At 42.0% G+C, this 25,082-nt stretch overlaps 2 protein-coding genes across 3 annotated transcripts in view; one reads left to right on the top strand and one right to left on the bottom strand.

Annotated features, from left to right (window-relative positions):
• Window positions 1-15,945, top strand: part of LOC126268173 (sodium-coupled monocarboxylate transporter 1-like) — a 246,790-nt gene extending 230,845 nt beyond the window's left edge. For both annotated transcript variants that reach the window (XM_049973767.1, XM_049973765.1), the window contains exons 11-13: window positions 1,825-1,911; window positions 3,981-4,156; window positions 15,496-15,945. In XM_049973767.1, the coding sequence (XP_049829724.1) occupies window positions 1,825-1,911; window positions 3,981-4,156; window positions 15,496-15,766 (534 nt within the window). In that variant the 3' untranslated portion in view covers window positions 15,767-15,945. The remainder of the gene's footprint in view (window positions 1-1,824; window positions 1,912-3,980; window positions 4,157-15,495) is intronic.
• Window positions 1-25,082, bottom strand: part of LOC126268175 (opioid-binding protein/cell adhesion molecule homolog) — a 2,429,635-nt gene that overhangs the window by 555,823 nt on the left and 1,848,730 nt on the right. The window lies entirely within an intron of this gene.

Genomic DNA, 25,082 nt, shown 5'->3' with positions numbered 1-25,082 from the left:
AACCGCCCCACACTCCCAAGTCTCCCTCGCGACCTTGAGTCCGCCACGCCGTCGCGTCCAGCACTTTTTCCCGCGTCCTGTGTCGTACTCCCCAACACTCATTTCCGTGTCGTGTCGCCCTGTCCCAAAACTACCCCGTCCTCGAAACGATGCTCTTCCCCCGCATCCATCCAGTCTCCCCACTCACGAGCGCTGTCATCGGCTAGAGCACTCGCACCATGTCCTCAAGCTAACGCACCCACACAAACATAATGAAACACATTCGAAATAATGTATTTACATTTAAATAACTTTAAATGAAATAAATATTCTTACTGCTGGACCATAAACATGCTCTAACACACATTATTAAATAACAAACAAATCAAATAAACATACATTAAAGGAATAGCAAGTAAAAGATAGTCCATTAGCCTAATGTCTCTGTGCTTTCTAAAACACAGTAAATATTTAACCAATTTCTTCATGGATAGTATATACCGCATATGAACAAAGACGTAGATCAAAAAATATATTTATAAGCATGCTGCTACCGTATTTGCGTGTCACTGTAGAGTACTTATGACCTGCCGCAATCGATAGTAATCTTAAGTTACATGTCTATAATTCATACCATTTTAGGCTTTCAGTAACAGTTTTCTAAAGACATGGGGGTCGACGAAATCGGATGAACCGTTTAGATTTAAGAAATTCGTTGCTGGGTGTTGCTTGTGTAATTTACAGTCCGATACTGAACTTTAAACTAATAAATATATTGAAAATCTGATTACACCACCAGAATCTTCGTGCAAATAATAGTAAAGCACTTGTTTCTTTTTAAGGTATTATAATTTATCTGGCAATTATTAATTTCTATACGGACTGTGAAATGTCTACCATTAATGTTTCACGAAGTCCGCCATCTTTAGCACTTCCGGCATAGATATCTCCTTCATCGGCACAAAGCACTGTCCTCGTCACAGCGGAATCCCAGCCACGCGGCTGGACCCCTCTTGCTTCGGCCAGCGCCTGGCACCACGTGGTCCAGCTATTGTGTGGCATGACGCGGTTGCAAAACGAGCCGCGGCTTTGACGAGCGTCCTGTGCGGCTGCCTCAACTCCGAACATAGAATATTTCTAGGGTGACACAGCTCGCCCGTTACCTCAAAAACTCTCTACTCTACTATCTGGACTGCTGGTTCCGCTATAGAACTCACGATTGATTCCTCTCACTAATTTCATGCTATTTTTTACAACCACATTCCCCAATGCTCGATGGTCCCTGTTCGTCAGCTCACGAGGTTTGCCTGCTTTATTTGTTCCTTCTCTTTCCACTTCACAGTTACATCCCCAACAGTCTTTTTGGGCAGCTTCAGAAGAGTTGGGAAGTGCTTGACTGATTATAATTGCTCAGGTGACATCCAATGAACTGAGCTCTTCTGACCGTCGCATTCTGCTGTTATTGCTTCCCTACTACTGATAGCACCCCCTGTCTCCGTCTATACTGGCGCCCGCCTCACGGAGCATGTTGTGGTCAACGCAACATTATGTCCATTTTACCTCACATTCGTCTACAGGACTGTAAGTGAAGGAACAATCAACAACTGTCAACAGTTATTCTAGTTACGCAAAGCAAAGCTGACATGGCTTTTGGCCGGATGATGGTCTGATCCTAGACCGAAGTCGATCGTCTCTAATAAAGTATATAGTTGTAGCTGTGGACTGCATAATTCAGTTCTTAACATTCATTCAAGCTGTACAGCAACACACCCATACATTATTTCTAACGCCGCATAATTATCGTTAATTTTCTGTTTGTACAATAAACGTTTCTGATGTCCATAGCTGGGGTACAGTATCGGCGGTGTGACGAATGGAGCTTTGCTGGGACTCTTCACACTTGGGATGCTGGTGCCGTCAGCAAACACCAAGGTAAGTAATAGACACCTTAATACACTGTCTGACAAGATGTGAAGTTCCTAGAACGCGAGGAGGAGGAAACGAAATGAAACTTTACAGTTTGACATGATTATTTCAGTGATTAGGAAATCGAGCCAAATTTCAAAGAACGTGGCCCAGCTAGCAGTAAGACATGACTTGAATCCATGCACTGCTTCGGTTGGGAAGGGCGTCTTAAGGCCATTGTTCGTAGGATCGCCTCCTGACACAGGACGGCTCCCAGCTCTTGGTATACTGGATACTGGCGTCCGAGCTGGGCTATCGGGGAAAGGTATGGGTATCTGACGGGCGACAAGAGTAACACGGAGGACACGAGGACAGGTGCTATGTGTGGACGAGAAATATTTCGTTGAAAAATGCAATCTCGACACCATCAAACACAAATGTAACACATGATGATGCAAGATGTCCGTCAAGTAGCAGTGTGGCGTGAGTTCACACGATCGCTACCACCACAGTGTACACGCCGATTACATGAATGAATACCTAGCAGTGTTTTTATGGACTGGCGATCTAATTTCGTATAATACGACTAGATAACATTGTATAATTCAAGGATTTATCACAATTTGATATTTCACCTAACATGATTCTGTGAATACTTTTATGGACCTAATATTGGTTATACGACTGAAACTATTTGTGTGAATGATGTATTTTACCAGCAGTTCAAGGCGGTAAATGACATTTTTCAAATATATAAAAGCTGCGGTACGCCATCTCCTGAAAATATATTATGAAGTGAAGTCATACGGGACGGCTCCCTACACGAAGATGTCAGAACACCCCGTGCTTCTCGAAAAGACTGGAAGAATGGGACCTCTCCTGAGGTCTCCACCGTACTTGCCGTTGACGGTTACCCGGGGAAGCTCCATACGCAGCAGTTTGTGTTGTCTACTAATCTCCGAACAATGGTTCGGGATAACATAGAATTCTGCAGCGAATCCATGACTTGTTGTCGGATAGAAGGCGCACATGTGCCTGGTGCACAATACGGCGGCCCTGCCTCGTGGTCACCGACTACAGCCTTATGTGAGCAACTCTCAAGTTAGATAAGTTACAGTGCAGTCTTGCTGCACCGCTGGGCGCAGGCGCTACCTTGCCTGCTAGGCATTCGTGGAATACGAAGAGGGGTAATTTCATTGTTCTATTGTAATGGTGCCCTGATTTATCCTCAGAATATCAGATAATTATTTGTAATGACACAAGAAATGTAGCATTCTTGAGGGTGGGCATTATCAGTGCTATCCAACTATGTGTGCATTAGTCACTTGAAGGACACAGTACATGGTGTGGAGGGTATATGCAAAGTGAGGAGTTTGAAGTCTTTTCAACGTTTGTGACAACTTAACGCTATGTGCCTGACCAGGGCTCGAAAGTGGATGTTTGCCTTTTCTGGAGAGTATGTTATCAAAAGGTGCGAGCGCGCCTCAAGCACCGGTTAGGAATTTTACCTCTCCACGAATTTTTTTCGACGCCTTCCGTGGTCCTCTAAGGTGGTGTAATGAACGTCCTTATCTCGGTCTGGAGCAGCCTAGTGTGATTTGGTTCTTTCTCTCACAGAGACACTGCGATGAAATACTGTAGAAAGTATTGCTCTGTTGACATGATGTGATGTACGTGTTTGACCATTATCACAGAGACCGAGTGTACTATAATATTACCACGATGATACTTTTCTTCTCGTTAGCTGAGTACTTTTATATTTGACACACACACACACACACACACACACACACACACACACACACACACACACACACACACACACACACGCCGAAAACGAATGTCTATACCACCAGCAGATTATTTGTATTAGTTGTCAGTGCGTACACATGTAATGAAGAAAATGTGCCGATAGGTTTAGCATGCTTTTGTTGTGTATCCATTCTGCTGAATCTGACGCAGTGTTACTTGAACATTTTCGGTGTTGGAAAATGAATGTTTTAAACTGATGTTTTCATATCTGTAATAAATGGAAGGTGTAATGACACTAAGTAGTGGATGGAGCTCATTGCAATCCACTCGTACTCTAATTACAGGGTGCTGTGGTCGGCAGCCTATTGGGTATGGCGGTGGTGGCAGTCATTCTGACAGGGGCGCAACATGCGCACGCCATGGGCCGCATCAGGTACCCTCCGCTGCCTACCTCCATCGAAGGCTGCGCTGCTAACTTCACATCCGTCATCGAAACTGTCGCCACATCGAGTACTCCGAGGTATGCTAATTCCCGTTCGGAGACAGTTCTAATCTTGGCGGTGAAAGAAGTGATTTGAAAGAATATCTATCGAGCAGAGGCGGGAGAGGTCTTATAATTAAGTCGTAATCAAGAGTTTGTGTCACTTTACTGGATTAAATGCCAAGCCTCTCTGCCTCGTCCCAAGAGGTGTGTTCGTGTGTCAGTGTTCGTACTGATCTGTCCTTCGATGGCTCCCTCGGTGCTATTCGACGGGAATAGACTGTGTGTCCATCAGATTTAGCCCTCTTCCTACATTGTATAAATAACGTAAACAAAACACTACAGTGTTCACAGATACTCGTCAGTCCATACACGATACACGGTAGATGCTTCTTGTCAGTCGGAAGGAGGCAAGTTCATACCCCCTTTACTGGGACTTTGCCCATGACAGCAAAGCAGGATTCTTACATCTGTTCCAATTTCCAATTTGTGACAGTTAAAGAGAAAAACTGAATGTTTTCGAAAGGCCAGTAATGAGAAAAGTCTGGGGACCTTTGTTGGAGAATGGTGTATGAAGAATCGAAAGAACAATGGAATTTATCAGTTAATGAAGCAACCCACTACCATCCATTAATTAAAAAGTTGGGGACTGCAATGGGCTGGACATGTGGCTTGCATGGTAAACAACAGAATCACAAAGAATGCATTTGAATGAACTCTCCTGGCAACAACACCATTGGGCCGACCCCGTACAATGACATAGAAAAGGACATTGCAGCACTAAGAATTTCCACAGGGTGGAGAGAGGCTGCGAGAGATAGAAGGCGGTGGAAGCAGATCGTTGATGGAGCGCGTGGTTTATAGAGCCTGTGCTCGCTGAGAAGAGAGAGAGAGAGAGAGAGAGAGGGAGACAGCAAACTTTTGGAACTTAGGGAATATACGGTGTTCTCAGGAAGTCCACTTTACATACATGAAAGATAGGTAACTTCAACAACGTCCAAAATATGTATAAGACATCCAACACTCTCAACAGCAGCTGCAAACACTATTTCACTTTTTTCTAGAATAACTAATATTTCCAGAAACATTTCCACACGACGCTATTAATATATGAAGACATACGAAAGTAGTCATTAATTTATGATTATCATCTCGATAAAACAAAGTTTTATGAGCATACGTAATGAAACCCCCGCGTCACAATACCGTTGCATGCCGGTGAATGAACGAAATTCAAATTCCGCAGCTCCTAGATAAAACTGAATATCGTGTGGTAATTCGTATTCACCATTTGAAGGGGAACAACGGTGCAGCTACTCTCGCTACCCTTAACACACCAAGCTTAATTCGTTAGCCTTGTTTGGCAAGCTGGAATTTTCCGGGAACACCATGTTTCTTCTTCTGAATTTCTCAGCGTAGTGATATACACTCATGCTCATTAATTAAGGATAATTGCAGAATGTGCTGCCACACAACGTGGCACTACACAAAACTGGCGCTGACAGCATAGGCACATAGAGAACACACACGACACAGATCTGTAAGTCCACGGAATTGATGAAAAGTTGTGAAAACCGTACGAAAACACTTATGTTACAAAACGCCCCTGTTTCCTGTGCGTGTACCACGACATCAGTATGGGATATGATCGCCATGAGCACGTATACAGGCCGCACCACTGGTTGGCATACTCTGGATGAGGTGGTAGAGCAGCTGCTGGGGTAAAGCTTACCAGTCTTGCACCAGTGCTTGTCGGAGCTTCTGAAGTGCCCTACGGCTTTGAAGACTTGCAGCGGTACGTCGACCGAGATTATCCCAGACTTGCTCGATAGAGTTAAGGTCTGGAGAACAGGCAGGCCACTACATTCTCTTAATATCTTCTGTTTCAAGGTACTACTCCAAGATGGCAGCTCGGTAGGGCCGTGCGTTATCGTCCATCAGGAGGAAGGTGGGACCCACTGCACACCTGAAAAGGCGGACATACTCGTGCAAGATGATGTCCCGATACAGCTGACCTGTTACACTTCCTCCTGTCAGATATGCAGGGGTGTACGTGCACCAATCATAATTCCCCCCCCCCCCCCACCAACAAACCACCATCACCATACAGGTCTCTTTCAAGAACATTAAGGGGCTGGTATCTGGTTCCTGGTTCACGCCAGATGAAAACCCGGCGAGAATCACTGTTCAGACAATACCTGGACTCGTCCGTGAACATAACCTGGGACCTCTGTTCCAATAAACAAGTTGCTGACACCAGGCATTACGGGCCCTCCTGTGACCAGCGATCAGTGGAATGCACCTTGCAGGTCTGCGGGCGAATAAACCATGTCTGTTCAGTCGTCTGTAGACTGTGTGTCTGGAGACAACTGTTCCAGGGGCTGCGGTAAGGTCCCGAGCAAGGCTACCTGCAGTACTCCGTGGGCGTCTTGGGGCAATGATGGTGAGATATCGGTCTTCTTGTGGTGTTTTACACTGTGGACATCCCGTACTGTAGCGCCTGGACATATTTCCTGTCTGCTGGACACGTTGCCATAATCTTGAGATCACACATTGTGGCACACGGAGGACCCCTGCTACGACTTGCTGTGTTTGACCAGCCTCCCGTCGCCCTTGTATTCAACCCCTCATGCCGTCATCATATGTGTTCTTTGAGCCATTTTCAACACACAGTCACCATTAGCACGTCTGCAAACGTCTGCACACTTACTTCTGCACCGTACTCTGACATGCACCAACACACCTCTGCGTATGGGGACTGCTGCCAGCGCCACCGTCCGACGACCGCAGGTCAAATGCACCGCATGGTGATACCCCGAGGTGATTTAAACCAGAAAACCGCCCACCAGAGCGTTGTTTCACCATGTATCAGCATTATCCTTAATTTATGAGAATGAGTGCAGAATGTCTCTAAGATCAGGTTATTTGAACATGTGGAAGTATATTATTTAAACTAAATACGCGTTACTAACGTGTTTCTTTATCGTCTTAAGTGTTAAACTGAAAGACATATACAAGAAGACTCCGTGCCATGGCAGCAGTAAAACCTGCGTGGCAAATATTGTCAACTGTTATCCACATTCCAGAAACCGATTCCTTTCGGCATTGAAGAGATCTAGCAATCTGCAACACACAAAAAAAGCTCTGTTTGACTATGTCTACATCACTCCAAACTCTCATTCTGTTCAGAGCAGCATTTGCACTGTAATGTCAGACAAAACGAGACGATTCAGCATTGGTGAAGGTGCATGTTTTACCTACAATATTGTCATCAATGAACATGATGAAAACTTCGGACATTGTGAGTATAGTATCATTTGCATTCATTGGCCCGGAAGACACTTTGATAATGTCGTATTGACGACAGTGAGTCACGAGGACACTGAACTCTGTTATTTTCGACGCGGCCTTACAATGAACTTATCTGGTTTGTCGGAATCCGCTTCAGAATTTTCGAAGGTAATGTCGTTTCTTTCTGAATTTTTTTAAAGGTTGTTTTCCTATTCTGACGCATCTTGTTCTGAAATAGTCTTCATCAACTTTGTTCAAGACATCTATCGGATCACTGAAATGAGTTTCGTGTACCATGAAAGAATTCCATCATCTGAGGCATGTTTGCGAACTATTTTCAAAATTTATGGCGTTAAAATTGTGATAAATAACAAAACGATCTATCAAAATACTTAGAGTAGTATACCAAGTGGTATCTTGCCAGAAGCCCAAATGTATTTTGGTTTTTTAAAATATTTTTTAACGAATGTATCATAGATCTAATTGTAATATTCATCATAAATATATGCATGACACCCAAAAACGAAGAATAAGTTGGTTGTTACAGCTGCATCTCTCTGGGGTCAATAGACCACGCCGGGTTTGTAAATGGTTACGTTGATGGAACTGCACGCCAATGCACTCTCATGTGACACAGTGGTTAGACAGTCCAGATGGTAGTTCCAGTGTTGTCACGCAAGTCTGAATGACGAAGGATGAAATGGTAGCCTATCGGTCTTAAAAAGCAGAAAACCACAAGTTGTGGCGCCCTTGCTTTGACACCCTCGACAGTGGAAAAGCTGATAATCAGTATGCATCAGTTTTCGATATGTTACAGACATTTTGATACTGACAAGGGCCGCCGTCGGCTGGGTTACCAGACTGGTCGCATCCATTCAAAAACCCCGCAATATGGAGGTAGTAGCGGAAGTATTGCAACTGAGTCAGGTCATTGCACAAAAACGCCGCGGACCAGTTCTGGTTGTATCACTATGACAAGAGGGGCTATTCAAGAAGTGTCAACATGCCAGGAAAGGCGTAGAATGATGATCATCGGGTTTAAGGGGATACTGTTTGTCATTTGAGACTGTCGTGGTGTGGTGCTAAGAGATTGTGCTACCAGGGGATTAACCATTAGTCGCAGTCGATAATGATGTATTTTGAAACGTCCACGAAATTTGACTGGAATACAAATCAGGTGTTCGGATCATACGTGTACTTCTCTATAAATATTCCTTTTCTGTTCTCCTTCCGCCTCCATTCCTCATCCCATCTCTTCCACACGTCAGTTCAATTCGATCTAAGGAACAGTATCTTTTCATGAGGTAACTTGCCGGTAGCTAGTAACGACCCTTTTTGCTTATATTTTATTTGTTTTTAACTGTTCGCTTTCACGAATCAATAAATAAAGTTTCGTGACGTTACTGTAACATTGAGGTGCTAAAGATGCGTGGGCTATGCAGAGGAGAAATGTAGCAACGTGACTCTGCAACAGCACTGAAAATAAGCTATAACTAAGCTATTAGTGATGTAAAAATCACTAACTAAGATTTCCTTAGTTACAATGAATGGTCAGTGTCTGCTATTTTCATGCTGACAAGACACTTGCTTTATGCAGGGTGCACACTCTTATATACTGTACTACATTTGAATACTGTTCTATTACTCATCCACACACAAAACTAGTTCGAAAGCAACATATGAGTATAGGAAACGCTGTAGGTCGTAGGAAATTATTAGTTCACAATAAATTACAATGACACTTGTAACGAAACTGTAGTACTGCCAGAACTAGGAACTGTACGACTCCTACCACAGTTATAGCTCCAGCCCGCCATTTTGCTCAACCTGCGGAGCTAGCAACATTAACATTTATACCCGAAAAATGTCGCATCTGACGCAACAATAGAACAGACGACTTACTGCTGCAATTAAACACATTTGACTGCTTCGTTCAACACTGTGCAGCGCTATTTGCTGTGCATCGCCACTGCTCGCTACAGGCGTCAGAATACCATCTTACTTCAGCAACCTCTGGCCACGATTGATCTACAAGTGTTCCCCTATTCTACAGCAACGTAAGAAAAGACATCAAAGTAAAAGGCATTGTACTGTTCCTACTTGATTTACATAGGACGACAGTGACAAATAATAATATGATCCCTCAAGTAAAGATCAGTTGTTTAAAATTACACGTTGAAATTTTGGCAAAGGCAGTACACTATTTCCTTGCAATACGAAACAAGTTAGCTCGATAAAGCCGATGTTACGAGGGCATGCTAAAAGTAATGTCCCCTAATTCTCTGTGCAAAAAGTCTTACAGCTTTTTAAATAAAACAAACGTTATTAACAGTCTAAATATTTATTGATCATTCCTACATATGTATTTATCAACGTAGTTTCCCTGGCGAAGATCACATTTCTCATAACAAGAGGCCAGTTTGTTGATACCCTCAGTACAGAACGTTAGGTGACGGAGCTGCAACTTCGCCTCTGCTTGCAGCCCCACCACTAACGAAGTGGTCTTTGCAGGGGTTCTGTAAGTTTAGGAAACACATGAAAATCGGATGAGTTCTAGTAGCAGCTGTAAGGAGGCTCATAAATGACAGTGAACACCAGGTGTCAAATTGTTGCAGATGTCGCAGCGATTCTGTGGGGTTTGCCATTGTCATGATGAAGGATAGAGTACTCCACATGTGGAAGAACTCTCCGGACTTAAACTCTATTACAGACACGCTGCTTCCCACACACCGACATACTTACGTCACACACCCCGATGTTACACACTAAGATGGGCGTTCAGTATGTAATGAAACACTTTTTTTTCTCGGCCAACATCGTTTGAAAACCTGCTGTGAGACATCGTGGAATGTTCGCGCTTAGCCCATATATGTTCATAAAGTACCGATAGATGCGGGCGCTACGCGTAGCCTCCAAAATGACGTCTGCAGCGTACGTGCTTTCCAGAGAGCTGTCAAGAGTTTCTTCCGGCGGAAAACCAGAGCATCCGAAAATATTCATAGGCGCTTGCAGAATGTTATGGAGACTTGGCAGCGAACAAAAGCACATTGAGTCGTTAGGTGACGCTCCTGTCATCATCGCATCTCCCGCGTGTCGGTGGGCCGCACACAGCTGTGACTCCCGCAATGTTGAAGCGTGTGGACACTTTCATTCGAGGTGACTGACGGGCACAGTCAAACATATCTATGCACAAATGAACGTCTCTGTTCGTCGTGCTGACACACTCGTCCACCAGCTGGGTACTGAAAGGCGTGTTCCCACAGGGTGGCTCGCCGCCGAACAGAAGACCATAAAGAGCAACGAAGGGCCCCCTGTGCGGTATTCCTTGCGGGTTGCCAGGCACATCGTGATAATTGTTTGCCTGATGCTGTCGCAGACGATGATACATTTCTTCTACAATTTTAATGGGAAACAAAACGTCGGTCCATGGAATGGACCTACTTTCCGAAGAAAAAGTTGAAAGTCGCATCTTCAGCCGGTAACGTCATGGCGACGACGGGCTGGGACTCTGAAGCTGTTATTACAAGGGTGAGTCAAATGAAAACCGTAAATCTGTAATAACAAATCAAAATATCGCGCCGTTATCCTGTAAGTTGGTAAGCGTGCTACAAACAGCGTGCACTGGCTTGTAGGTGGCAGCTCATAGCAGATGCACACATACCGTCGCAGTATCAGTATAAAGATGGCCGCCCCACTTGCGACTTGCACCAGGGAAGAACAGCGTTACGTTATTCGGTTTTTGCGTAGTGAAGGGGTCAAACCTATTGAAATTCATCGACGAATAAAGGTTCAGTACGGTGTTTGTCACAGCAGCAAGTCTACGAATGAAGTAAGAAGTTCGCAAATGGTGTGACTTCAGGGAAAGATGCTCCTCGTCCAGGTCGAGCACAACGAGTTGTGACTCCACAGAACATTGCAACAGTTGAAGCCATAGTGAAGGAAAACCACCGAGTGACACTGAATGACATTGCAGCATCTTTACTGGTTAGTCATGGGTCAGCACACCACATTGTGCATGATGTGCTCCAGTTTTACAAAGTGTCAGCAAGATGGGTGCCACGGCAGCTGACTCCTGAAATGAGAGAACGAAGTGTTGATGCTTGTGGAGAAATTCTTTGGCGCTTTGGACGAGAAGGTGATGGCTTATTTTCAAGAATCGTTACAGGGGACGAAACCTGTGTTCACTTCCACCAGGCGGAAACAACGAGACCGAGCAAGCAATGGAGCCATTCCTCATCAGCAAAACCAAAGAAGTTGAAACCTTCCCGCCTCCTCTATATCTCTTTTGTTACGCAACCTTCCCTTCTACAGTAACCTATGAAACCTTCCCTTAGGATTTCTAGCTCTTGCTTAGTAATAACAAATGAAATCTTGCCTTTGAAATTAATTCTCTTTCTCAATCTTCGCATACAAATTTAACTGCTGCTTATTAAAAGTGATTTGCTGATTATTTCGACGAAACATAGGATGTGTCGTCGTCGTGGCCCTCAGTGGTTACCTGCAATAACCCAAAACTGTTCCTTACCTTTTTTACTGTTAATGGATCGCCATATGACTGCTGCATCGAACTGCGACATGAATATACTTACTCTGTTTTACTATACTCTATTAGCTGCTGGTGGGCTGTCATAATAAGTGGCTGTATTTATTACCAAAGCTGATGTCATTCTTTAACTAATTTGACTGAAGTTACGTAAGCCATAGTTAAACTGTTTTTTGACAACAATGAAATTTTGCAAAGTTTTACGTTGATGGTTTTTGGCATGGATTATAATCAGTAATGCAATATTGCTGGCAAAAATTAATTATATTCTGAATGAAATGATTTTCCAAACGTTCAAATGGGACTTACTTTCTAAAATAATCTTACAACTAGCATTGCGCAAACATACCTTCAGTAGTTTTCAGTTTTTCAAAAAAATTATTCAATATTATTAGTTCCACTTATGATAATAGTTAGCTGATGTCTCTGTACATCCGTTTAGAATCTCTTGTAAATCATAGCTGGTGGCTGGCAGGCACACCGCTCCTCTCAACCTCTCACTTCACATCTCGCTTGCTACTGACTTCCTACGAACGCTAAAGAGCTGTTTGTCCTGCCAACAATGCTTTCTGGTGGAGATAATCCCTGCTACCATTACAAAATGTATCAATACGCGGTCTCTCCCGCCCTTTTTAAAATTATATCAAGTGCGGTCTCTCCTGCCAGCAATACTTTGGTGCAGACGTTCCCTGCTACCACAATTATTTCCAACATGACAAATATTAATTATTCCTACTTAATCCTATTAATAAAATATAACCATCTTTCATAAATTGTGGTTTGACAATAAACAATAGAAATATACACGTCTCACAAAGTTTCAAACAGAACCATCAGCAGGGAAGGTTATGCTGACTCTCTCCCTAGAGGGACCACTGTCACCAGTGCGTCATACACAGACCTCCTAAAAATCCATCTGCGGCCTGCAATCAAATCAAAGCGACTTGGATTGCTGTCAGCAGGTGTCCTTTAGCAACATGACAATGCAAGGCCCCACACTGCCCGTACAACAGATGCAACAATCACAGACCTGCATTCTGAGTGTCTTCCTCATCCACCATACTCACCAGACCTTGCCCCCAAGTGATTTCCCTATGTTTGGACCACTCAAAGACGCAATGGGAGGAAAGAAGCTCCGTTCTGATAAAGAGGTACGCCACACGGTGCATGAGTGGTTGCGCGAACTACCTTAAGAATTTTTTTCTAAAGGAATTTATGCACTTTGTCACCACTGGAGGGCTTGCACTGAGTGTGAGAGAGTTTATGTTGAAAAGTGATACAGCTTTGTGGCACTTCTGCACAATAAATAATATTTAAAAAAATATTTAAGGTTTTCATTTGACTCAGCCTCGTATGTTTGGTATCGTCCATCATGATGGAGCGATTAACTCTGAAGTGAATTGAGCTATCCTCGAGAAACTGAAGAAACGACTTCAGCGTGTTTGTCACCACAAAAATGTAAACGAACTTCTGCTTCTCCAGAAAGGTGTCTGCACCCGCGAGGAGATCACAAAATGTTATTGGAGTGTTCTTCCTCATCCATCCTACAACCCTGACTTCGAGCCATTCGATTTTCATCTGTTTGGTGTAAAGCAGGATGAACTCCGCGAGATACAGCACGTGGATGATGGGGAGGTTACTGATGCGACAAGACATTGGCCCCGGCGTTGACCTATAGAGCTGTACCGTGGGGTCATACGGGCCCTCGCAGTAAAGTAGCGTATTGGAGATTATGCTGAAAAACAGGATTGAGCAGCCAGAAATTTGGGGAATAATATAGTGTATTAGAAATCTGAGTAAAACCAACTTGCCTGGAGAAAAAATATGTTACATTACATGCTGAACGATCCTCGTATAATTTGGAGCCCTCTCGCGGCAGGGGGCTGCAAATTGAAGACTAAAGAACATTGGTTTTATTTTAAAAGTTTTAACTTGTTTTCACTTTAAAAAAATTGGTGACATTATATTTCAGCACGCCCTCGTCTGCACACGTGACACATAGAACATGAGTTACATAATGATTTCACATGTGGCCTTTGTATAGGATGTAATAGATATGATAATACGGGGGACACTCCAAAAGAAATACACACTATTTTTGTAAAAATACAGTTTTCATTCTGCATGTGTGAAAGTTTTATAGTGTATAGATACATCCTTCTCGCTTGTTTTCAAACTTAGTTCAACCTGTTACCGTGAGTGGCGCCACCACAGCATGTCTTCAAGATGGCTGCTACACGTGGCGTTCGTCAGAAGCAACCTGCTGTCATAGAATTCCTGTGCTGTGAAAACGAGACAGTCAGAAACATCCACAAGGCGTTGAAAAAGGTTTATGGAGCTGCTGCTGTCGATCGCAGTACAGTTAGTCGGTGGGCCATCAGGTTACGTGACAAAGGCGGGCACGGCAATATTGAGGATTGTTCTCGCAGCGATAGGGCTCGTACTGCACACACTCCAGACAATGTGCAGAGAGTTAACGAATTGGTGACTGCTGAAAGACGCAACACAGTGAACGAATTGTCACGCTGCGTTGGGAGAGGGGAAGGAAGTGTTTGCATATACTTAAAGCGTTGGCGTTAAAGGCTTGTGCCAGGCTGATTCCTTGGATGTTGACAGTGGTTCACAAAGAAACAAGGAAAGCGGTATGCAGCGAACTTTTGGAACAGAACGAGAATGATGGAAATGTATTTCTTGGAAGAATTGTTACAGGTAATGAAACATGGCTCTATCATTTTTCACCAGAGACGAAGAGACAATCAATGGAATGGCATCATGCAAATTCACCCAAGGGAAAAAAATCGAAACCACAGCTTTTGCTGGGAAAGTTATGGCTACGGTGTTTTTCGATTCCGAAGGACTCTTGCTTGAGCACATATGTGACGACACTGAAGAAACTTCAAGCTCGGTTGTTTTGCTCTTGCACGGCAATGCACGGCCACATGTCAGTCAAAAAACCATGGAAGCGATCACAAAACTCGGATGGACAACACTGAAACACCCGCCTTACAGTCCTGACCTGGCTCCATGTGACTATCATCTCTTTGAGAAACTGACAGACTCTTTTCGTGGAACAAGGTTTGAAGATGATTACTCCCTTGTGCACGCTGCCAAACAGTGGCTCCAACAGGTTGGTCGAGAATTTTACCGTGCGGGTATAAAGGTGATGGTTCCAAGATGGCGTAAGGCAGTTGAGAGGGATGGAAATTATGTGGAGAAATGAAAATATTGTACCTAAAGGATGTATCTACACACTGTAACACTTTCAAACATGTAGAATAAAAGATAGATTTTTTAAAAAAAATAATGTTCATTTCTTTTGGAGTGACACTCGTACAATGACAGTGTCAAGTAACGTACAAACTTATCTTGTGTTGCATTAAAAGCTGATGTTTGTTCAGTAGGTTGACTAGTTTGTTCATTGCTGCATATACGACGCAGTGCTTGCACTCTCAGTAATACGACTTATTTTTGCTGATTTTTCAGGCTACTGATTTCAGTTTCATAACCGAAATAGTCATGAAGTTCACCTTGCTTCTCTCCGCAGCCCAGCTACAGACGAGGTACCGCTGCTGTTCCGGCTGTCGTACATGTACTACACACTGCTGGGCGCTGTCGTCATGGTGACGGTGGGCTGGGCGGTCAGCCAGCTGACGGGTCCCCTCAAACCAGGGGATGTGGAGCCGTCGCTGCTGGCGCCCATGGTCCGTCCTAAACAGAGGCGACGAGAAGATGGCACCGGCGACGCCGACCCGGTGGTCAAAGTGGAGCTGCTCCAGAAGGCAAAACAGCAGTCTGAGACAGTCGGAGCGGCCTAAAGCGTCTATAGGCACCGGCACGGCGGCAACGAGCTCACTGAGTGTTCCGTTACTCTACCAGCCATTTGCCTGACGTGTGCTCCCCAATATTTATATGAGCAACAATCTCACAATGTTACATGCGCGAGAAATTAGTGTCTTTCAGTGTACTTCAAAGAAATACTACGAGACTAACCGCTTTTCTGCACAAATTTCGGTCACTCCAAATTCTTCATAAGAGGACCAAATCTCCAATACCTGGTGAAAAGTGCTACCCCGTTTTAATAGATTTTTTGTGTGGGATCTGAAATTTAAAAACCTCTCTCACACCGGCCTCATTTAGCTTCACTGATCAGGTTAGTAAAAAACATGCGTATATTAAGGGAATTTTAATTCACAAAGCAGGCTTATCACATTCACACAGTTCAATACTGTTCGATCCTGATTAAACTGAGCTTAACTTAAATTCCATAAGACAGTGAAGCAATTTCGAAGTCTCGGTGCGACGAAAATTGTCCGTCGATCTCCTGAAAACATTTGTAATAATTATTAACTTTCGGTGATCACATGTGGAAGACCGGAGATCTGCTGGTGAGACCGCGTTAGCTCATTTATTGAAATTAATAAACTGGACATCTTGAGCGTACAAATCGGCAGGTTCGTCCTGTGCAAAACAGACGTTCCCCACTGATCCCGTGCAACACAGCGTAGTAAGCAGATACTGTCAATAATAATCAGTTAAATACTGATTACTTACTTTAGTTTAGTTCATACAGAGTCTCATCAAGATGGCGACTAGCTCAACAATACATACATATACATCTTCGTACATAGATAGCAGAGAAGCTATTCCATGGAGTAAATGCACGCTCCAAGGAATAATAGGGCTTGAAACTACTTTGCATTGATAATCATCGTATATTAAAGTTTAGGAATCGGTAAGATAAGAAGAGATATTTCGAGATATGTACTGAGTTATATAATTTATAAAATTTCTGAAAATGTCGCCGAGAGACCGCTACAAGAGACATTACACTGTGATACAACGAATATAACTATAAGTGGGATCAAGTGCGAACTGAGCAGTGGGACCATGGACTGTTTCCACACAAAAGTAATCACCACAGGCACTAAATCGTTTATCCCACTAGGAGGCAAGAGGAATTCCGGTTTCGTATAACGCGGTCGATCACCGGCAGGATCCACAACCGCACACTTGGTCATCCGACGAAACCCGAACTCCACGGATGTCTTTCTTCAGGTCGTCAAAATTGTGAAAAAGCATACAGAGAAGCATCCAGGATGTACGGAAGATGCTGCAGTGTTTCCCCACCAAATTGCCAAAGCGTAGCTCTCGTCATGTTGTCAGTGTGGTGGTGGCATTATCGTGCAACGGATGACTCCATCCCACAGCTTTCCTAACTTTAAGGAAGTTTCTGCAAAGTGTCTTCATAGCAATGGAAGTTAATTATGGTTGGACAAACGAAGAGCAGTGGACCTCTACAATCACAGTAGAAGGTCGTCATGAGCTTAGATGAACTTGCGTCGACAGCTGTGGCTTTCTTTGGCGGGGAAGACGTGGGATCTTTCCTCTGTTGGTTTTGCCATTCGCCATCGCGCTGTCGGATGGAATCATCCTGGTCCATGACAACCCCCGTCTTCAAAGTGACAATTGAACGATGGCTAAACTTCAGAGATTTGGTTGAGAAACACTGCAGCATGGACCTTTCAAGGCGCAATTTTCACATATTTGGCGACCTGTGAGGACGTCTGTTTCATTCGGACAAAGAACTGCAATAGAGGGTGCGTTTGTGGATCGTTCAGCGGCCGCCCATGTTCTTTGCAACAGGAGTTGATCTTCTCGTCTGCCACTGGGATAAATGTGTTAACATATGTAGTGATTGCTTTTGAGTAAGACTATTACAAGGGCCCATTGTAGCGGGTGTTTTAATTTGACTGCCCCTCATACTTGCAATAAAACCACTCGAAAAATAGGCGAGTACGCTGTATGTCAAGTTGAAGCGTCAATACATTGCGCATCTTCGTGTACCTCTTCTTCACTCTCTCTTTTTTTTAATTTAGCCAAACACAGATGAAACCTCAGTGAACTGAGTGGCTTCCACACTTGGCATATTTCGCAGCAAGAGTTTCCGACAGTTTTACTGATAACACATTCGGTTCTGGTTGTCTGGCAGCAAAGTGTATGCCTGAAAATCGGGAGGTCTATCGCTCAAACCCCATTTGGCCAACGGAAATTTTCAATCTGCCCTTAATCTAGCTTCTACCTCTCAACGACATGAGAAGTTTCCAGGAAACACATACGGATCGGACTTCAGGGCTCCATGTTGAACTGTAGGTCCATTTTTCTTAGTTGGATAACTAGGGTGCATTAGACACACATGTCGCCGAAGTGGCATCCAAATAGAAGGGGCTGTCACATGAAGAAGAGACAGATGGAAAAAGTATGTAAACTGTAAATCATTTCGAAAGTTGTCACCGTAAGTGTTAAAACATTTACGCCACTGAGTCAAGACGGCCAGTCCCCCAACAGAAAAAGATTTGTGATTGGATGCTAGTACCCAAGCGTTAACCTCATCGTCCGAAGGAAACCGATGGCGACGAATCATGTAGGAAAAGATCTGGGCTGTGTGGAGGACGTGTAAGGGCTTAACAGCGAAACTTTTGCCGCAAAGTCGAAACAACCTGCCAACAACATGCCCACCCATATGTTGTCAAGACCGTTTTGAACACGCTGCAGAAGTTTCGTTTACAGTCCCGATCCCTCCCACAATTTTGGAGCCCTGAAGAAAGTCATTCGTGGTCGTAGATTTGCTTCTGACGAAGAGGTGCACGCCTGGGCACAATCGTGGATTTTTAGGCACCTGCAGGCATTTCTCCATGAAGGTATTGACCGTCTTGTCTCACAGTGGCATGAATATATTAACAGTTATGGCGATTACTTTTGAAACAAGAATATTGTGTAATTATTTTTTTCTATCTGACTTGTTTTCATTTGATTCCCCTCTTAAGACTTACTCCGAGCCATTGAGCAACATTTAGTTATTATTAGTAGTAACAAACACGCTGTACCACTCTTTTCCTCTTGCCACATGCTATCGTACCACTCCAAAAAGTAAATCGTGTTACTGTTCTATGGTCATTGCAGTATCAAGCTAGTCAGAACTACGAGTATTAACCGTAAGAAAGTAATTGTCTCCTTGCTAACTGTGCCTTATCGGAAACGCAATTTCGATACGTAGGACCGTTTATGAAATAATTAAATAACTTCCCTTTTTATCTTATAATTATGCGATCGAGTTTGCCTTTACTCTGTCGAGGAATATTATGTGATTACTGAACCCTCTCTCTATCACTATATTTGACCTATATGTGCAAGAATTCGTGATTTCAGTCACCTACGATTAATTTTGACTTTAAGCTTGAAGAGTGTTAATTTGACAAAGAAATCACCTCATCGCGTAAAAGTCGAATTTTCTGGCTGGAAGCAAACGCTGAAGACTACTGCATTCGATATTTCAGCTATCCAACTTTTTGAATTACAGAAATTAGCAGATTTGATTCTTGTTATTCATTGTAGCTGATGGATTTGGTAAAGCCATACTAATATGAAATATGCGACCATAGTGTATTATATCATCTTAAAGAAATATATTAATTGACTTTTGACCTTCCTCATCTGCAATTTCCATTTGATTGACGAATGTGAACTGCCTCTTCACAACATTATTCAAAAAATTTATCTTCTTCAACAAATATAATAATGGACATAGAGTAACAGCATTTACTTTTTCAACTTGTAGCAGGAAAAGATGTAAAAACAAAAAAAATAAACTATTTTTTATTATTTACTTACCTTCTTTTACTCCTTTCTACTTCATCTTTCTGTAGTAGCACCTTCAAAAAAATCCTTGTCTCGTATTAGTAGCTAAATTTTCTTTCCAATAACAATTACATTATAATTATCACTGACAGATTCATAAGACGGTGGACGTCCTTACATAAAGCCTATTATGACAGAAATGTTGCAAGAAGTGTTAAGAAAATTTAATAATGAAATATCTGAGAGCTGACATGACGTCCTTGTGGTATTTAGTTTTGTATTGGATACTAGATGTGTGTAATTCATTTGTTACCAACTCAGTTTTCCCTTCTTTGTTAAATACCTTACGCCTGACGTCATAACCAAGAGGTCTGAATACTCTGCTGCAAGGGAATATGCCACAATGCAGGAATTCACAAGGCAGCAACTGAATATCAGAAAGGTCTTACGTCGCCCACAAATTACGAGCAGAAGAAGTGATTACTAATCGCTGTTATATGAGCGCTGGAAGAACTGCGATAAACAAACTGACTTGTAGAAAACAGAAAGTAGCCCATTCAACAGATGAAAATTTTCAGCAAATTAGTGTGTAAGTTCAAAGTCATCTATCCTTGGAAGCTGTGCTGATTATTACTCACAGTTATTTTTACAGACTCGATGACTCAACAATGCAAGAGAAGAATCTTATCAACATACTTATCATGACACACACACTTACCCAGAATTAACATACTAAGGAACATATTATCTTCACAACGGATATCATGTGTCTTACAAAGACAAATGAGCACGAAGTACCAAAGAATCAATGTCTGCAACTATCTAACAAGAGAAAGGAATATGACGCACACTCTCAACTAAAGAATATAACTTCATGGAAGCATAAAAATTACTAACAGAATTATAGAAATTAGCAAAATTCACAATCATAATAAGAGTTTGAAAAAAAAAGAAAAAAAAGCAGCGTGTAGTACCAGAGATAGCAGACAAGCCAGTTAATGAGGAAAACGCCGAGCTAAAAATACCAACTCAGTTGCAAACTGCAGTATCTATAGCTACCCATGCATTCCCTGCTTTAAGATTACTAGGGCTACAGCATCAAATGAAAAACATTGTCAGCCACTTAGCTTTTACGAAATCCCAAAAATAAAAATCAGAAATTAAACAGTTTAAGGGCCATGTTGTTCTTTGGTTGTCACCATCCCAGGATTCATCGTTAGCACTGATACCAATATGTGAAAAAATTCAATGGTGCTTAATTTCTGCCATTAGTCAACATATCATCTATATTTTGAACGCAGTTATTTAGAATAAAACTGGATATAATAAGATGCAACAAGTGTGTGGCTTACGGAGGCGCTAAATATCATTTGTCTGGTTTTTTCTTCTCTTACAGGTCATTCGTAGTATCCACTTTATGTTAATTCAGTGACAAAAATAATGGATATCATTGAATGACATCTCCTATAATTGCAAGAGCTGCTCCTATAGATAATACATAATGGAAGTGGGATACTACATAGTATTATGGAGTACAATATCAAGACACGAGTTTACTAACAATAGACCTGTTACTGCACCAGTTGTGAATAAGAAAATAAATCCTAGAGCTCACAATAACAGTGGGTTAAACTTGAAACATATAATGTAGCTAATCTGTTTTACAAGATTAGCGAATACGACGATTGTGTGCTGTAATTGCAAGAACTGAAAATATTATTATTATTACTGGTATTATTATTGTTATCATTCGCAGGATCACGCAAAGCATTCCGTCTCGTTTGAGAATTCTTTCTGATCTTTCACGAATCTCCCGTTTTCCCCCACGGTCTTCTCTTTCCGTCTTCAGTCCACTTTGCGCCGGGTTTCTTTCGAACTTCATTCACTGACCACACATTCCACTTGTGTACCTTGTTTTTGTATATGTTTCTTTCTTCAGTTTCTATTTTAGTGATCTGTGCTTTTTCTATGTCAAGCCCGCCATTTGTTATCCATGGTGTTGTTGACTTGTATATTTGTTAATATCCTTTTACTTACATCAGCTGCTAGGTTTGACACCTTCTCTTTTATTCTCCTGGTAGTCTGTATCCCTCTTCTCTCATTTTGGTCAGAGACTTTTCCTCACTATTTCGTGTTCTTACTTCAGTATGCGTTCCATATCGCTTTTCGTATTGGTTGTTAGTGTCTCACATTTAGTATATCTTGCTTGGTAAATGTATTGTAGTGTTCGATCTTGGTGTGACATGCATTACTTATTATATATGTACTAATGTACTATTTTTGCCATACGCTATCTTTCTTTTTTTGTAATCGAGGTTTTTGTGAAGTGTTATCTCATCCAGTAGGTTCGTGGATCCCACCCAGATATTTGAAACGTACAACTTTGTTTATATTGCCTTCTTTGTGTATAATTTATTCACTAACGTTTCTGTTTGGATCAGTATGTTTTTTTTCTTCTAAATCTGTAGATCTAATATTAAATTATTGTTTTGTGCTTACTTCTGTCCACAGTCCTCGAATATGTTAGCAAGGACTATATTTTACGCCTGGAGTGTAATGACATTTACTCACTACGATCTACATTTCGCCTTAGTATGCCATTTTGAATTGATAGCTATAATAATATGTATTTCTTAAAGACCAGGTGAACTAAGAATACATTCCGTTCTCTAAATATTTTACAAAGACAAAATATTAAAGAAAAATGTAGCTCTTCCTTCCACACAATGACGTGTGGAACGATTCTCTTAATCCTCGTGTTATCCATATTTAAATTTTTCATGCGTATAGTAAGACAGCAGTCACGTCATTGAAGTAAAAGAACGTAGCAGTTTAGTTTTGTCAAACCGAATGTCGAGGAATGAATCCATTGATAGTATTGGAAATAAATCACTGACTGTAGGAATTGGCGTCGAATCCATGTCATTTGTGCACATAATTTCCGCTGTGTGCCCGACGGGTGTAACATTTGTACTAAAGTTATAGGAAGGTGCTGGAGGCTAGTATCAAAGATCCTTCCTGTAGTATCACTAATACGCTTTCCTTTATTCTACGTTGCGTTAATTAATTAAACCTAAAAATTTTCTAGACAGCTGTAATATTTACAAGAGGGAGTAAGAGGAAGAATTGTTACTTACTGCAAGACCTATAGTCTACATTATTTATGCATACAGTGATTGCTTGGAATGATACATTATGCCTTAAGTACCTTAAGGACTATGAGAGTTATTACGTACCATAAGGTCAAAAAAAAGTATTTTTTCGATGGAATGTGTAGTGAATGTACTCTCCTAATACTTTGATATCGATTGAAATCAACAGCTGACACAGGACTATGGCAAATGTTTGTTTACAACTTATACAAAGTAGATAAATGTTTCAAAATTTTACTGTCATTCAGAGGCGTCACCAGAATTGTGTATAAACATTTCTCAATGATGTGAAACTCGTAGGATAGCTTCAGCAGCGCCAGTTGTGTTGACAGTTCGAGAGGAGCGGTGTATTTCCCGAATCTCTGTTACAGGTTCTGAAACGAATGCCAAGAAGTGCTTCGTTCATCTTAGGTATCAAGTTGAAATCACAAGGGCTTAAATCCTGGGACTGTGGTGGGTTGTAGGCTGTGTTCCAAAAAATGAACAGCTTAGGGAAAAAAGCGGTGACACTTTCTGCAGGATCCGCCCATCATTTTGTAAGACAATGCCCGGTCTCATGTGGCACCAACTTGCGACTGATTTGGTTGATCGATGGGGCTTGATTCCTGAGCTGAAGGAACCATTTTATGGCATTCGTTTGAGGACTGTTACAGAGATTCCTCAGGGAGTAGACCGCTTCACTCGTTCTATCAACACATCAGGCGCTGCTAAATGTGTCCTACAACTTCCACATTGCTGGCAAGGGGTTAGACACAATGCTGGTGACTACCCTCAAGCACAGGAAAACTTTGAAACATGTGTCTGCTTTGTATAAGTTGTAAATAAATATATGCCGCTGTTGAAGTTCCAACCCTCTTACATAGACTGACGTACCAGAACATTCCGCCTAGTTACTATAAGCTTGTAAATTTATTCTTGGTGTGTTATGAGCTTTGCACTGTAAGTAATCATCTAGTGTTACAATAAGCTTTCTGGGTGATTAACTTCAGCAAACTTTCGCTTCATGTCTTAAAACTTTTATTCTCCACTAAAGATCATATTCAGTAACTGTCGTCGCGGTCCCGCTTGCAGTGGTACGTCGTTTCAATGTCGTGTCGACGTTCTTTGCTGCGTTACCAGGCGGCTGTTCACTTGAGTAACTACCAGGAACTCGTACGTGCCGTACATCAACAACCTTGTAGCAGCATGAACGAAAGGTTGTGGCCGGAATCGACTTCCTGTTATCTTGATATCGAATGAAGAAACCGGGACTCCATGGACCTTTTACAATCTCAAATGACTGACCAGGACACCAGAAATGTTAGTGAGCAAAAGGATCCCTAAATGATATTACTCTACTATGTATTGTACTTCCAGAGATAGTGAAGTCAGTAATAAGGAGAAACGTATCCTTACCGTCGCAAATTCAGAACCTACTACCGAGTGATGAATACTGAAAGCAAGCAAAAGTGTAAGGTGGGCATGTCATGTTTATTTTTGTGCACATCAGAGAGAAAGCAAGTTACGTTACTGTTAAAATACCTTTGGTCTTGCTGTGGCACCGTTTTTGCCTCTGCACAGTCTGATAAATTCTTAGTTGAAGTGTGGTAGATGATGGACGCATTCAGTAGTGCTGTGTTGACTTGTGATTGTATGAGTTAGATGAAGAAAGATATATGGTAAAGGACAACAAGAAGGAATACGATGTATGCACTGAAAGGCGAAAATAATAATTTTTTTATTTATTTAATTTTTTTTAAGAGAAGAAATTTGATGTTAGGCTGCGGCACTGCGCCACTAGGTAGTCGGATTGATTCTTGTCAGCTAGTTAACTTTGTTCACTCCCGCAGAGCTAAGAGAAAGACCATCCCACTTTCCTGAGTCATGTATTAACATATCTACTATTTGAGCTGTTTGATTTTTATAGAAATTCTATTAGCATTGTACTCTTCTCACATCATTTTTCTCTTTGTTAAACATAGTATTGTTCAGACCAATGTTATACGCGAAGATCACGCGAAATTTTATATTGTGTTGTTGAAAACATATTTCATTCTAAAATCGTTGTCTTGGAATATAATCTTATTGGAATAGTTACTCTTCCCATCCCACTGTTTAAAAAAGGTTTATCATTACGCATTAACACGTTGCACCATGTCGTATGCTATAGTTTGAATACTGTTTGGAAATTTTATTTGAAAATATAAACCGGGCTTGGCCGCTGCCTGCTAGCTGTTTGCTATTGTGCTTCAGATAAATCTGCAACAATGCTGTCAATGCGTGAGCTAAGCGGAAATTTTGATTAGGGCCAGATAATTGTTTCACTTGGGTGGCACATTTAATATAAAGACAAGCTGTATTGAGA

Source organism: Schistocerca gregaria, chromosome 4 (genome assembly GCF_023897955.1).
Source record: "Schistocerca gregaria isolate iqSchGreg1 chromosome 4, iqSchGreg1.2, whole genome shotgun sequence".
Taxonomy (NCBI): domain Eukaryota; kingdom Metazoa; phylum Arthropoda; class Insecta; order Orthoptera; family Acrididae; genus Schistocerca; species Schistocerca gregaria.
The sequence above is the reverse complement of the archived record's forward strand: the minus strand, read 5'-3'. Positions and strand labels throughout refer to the sequence as shown.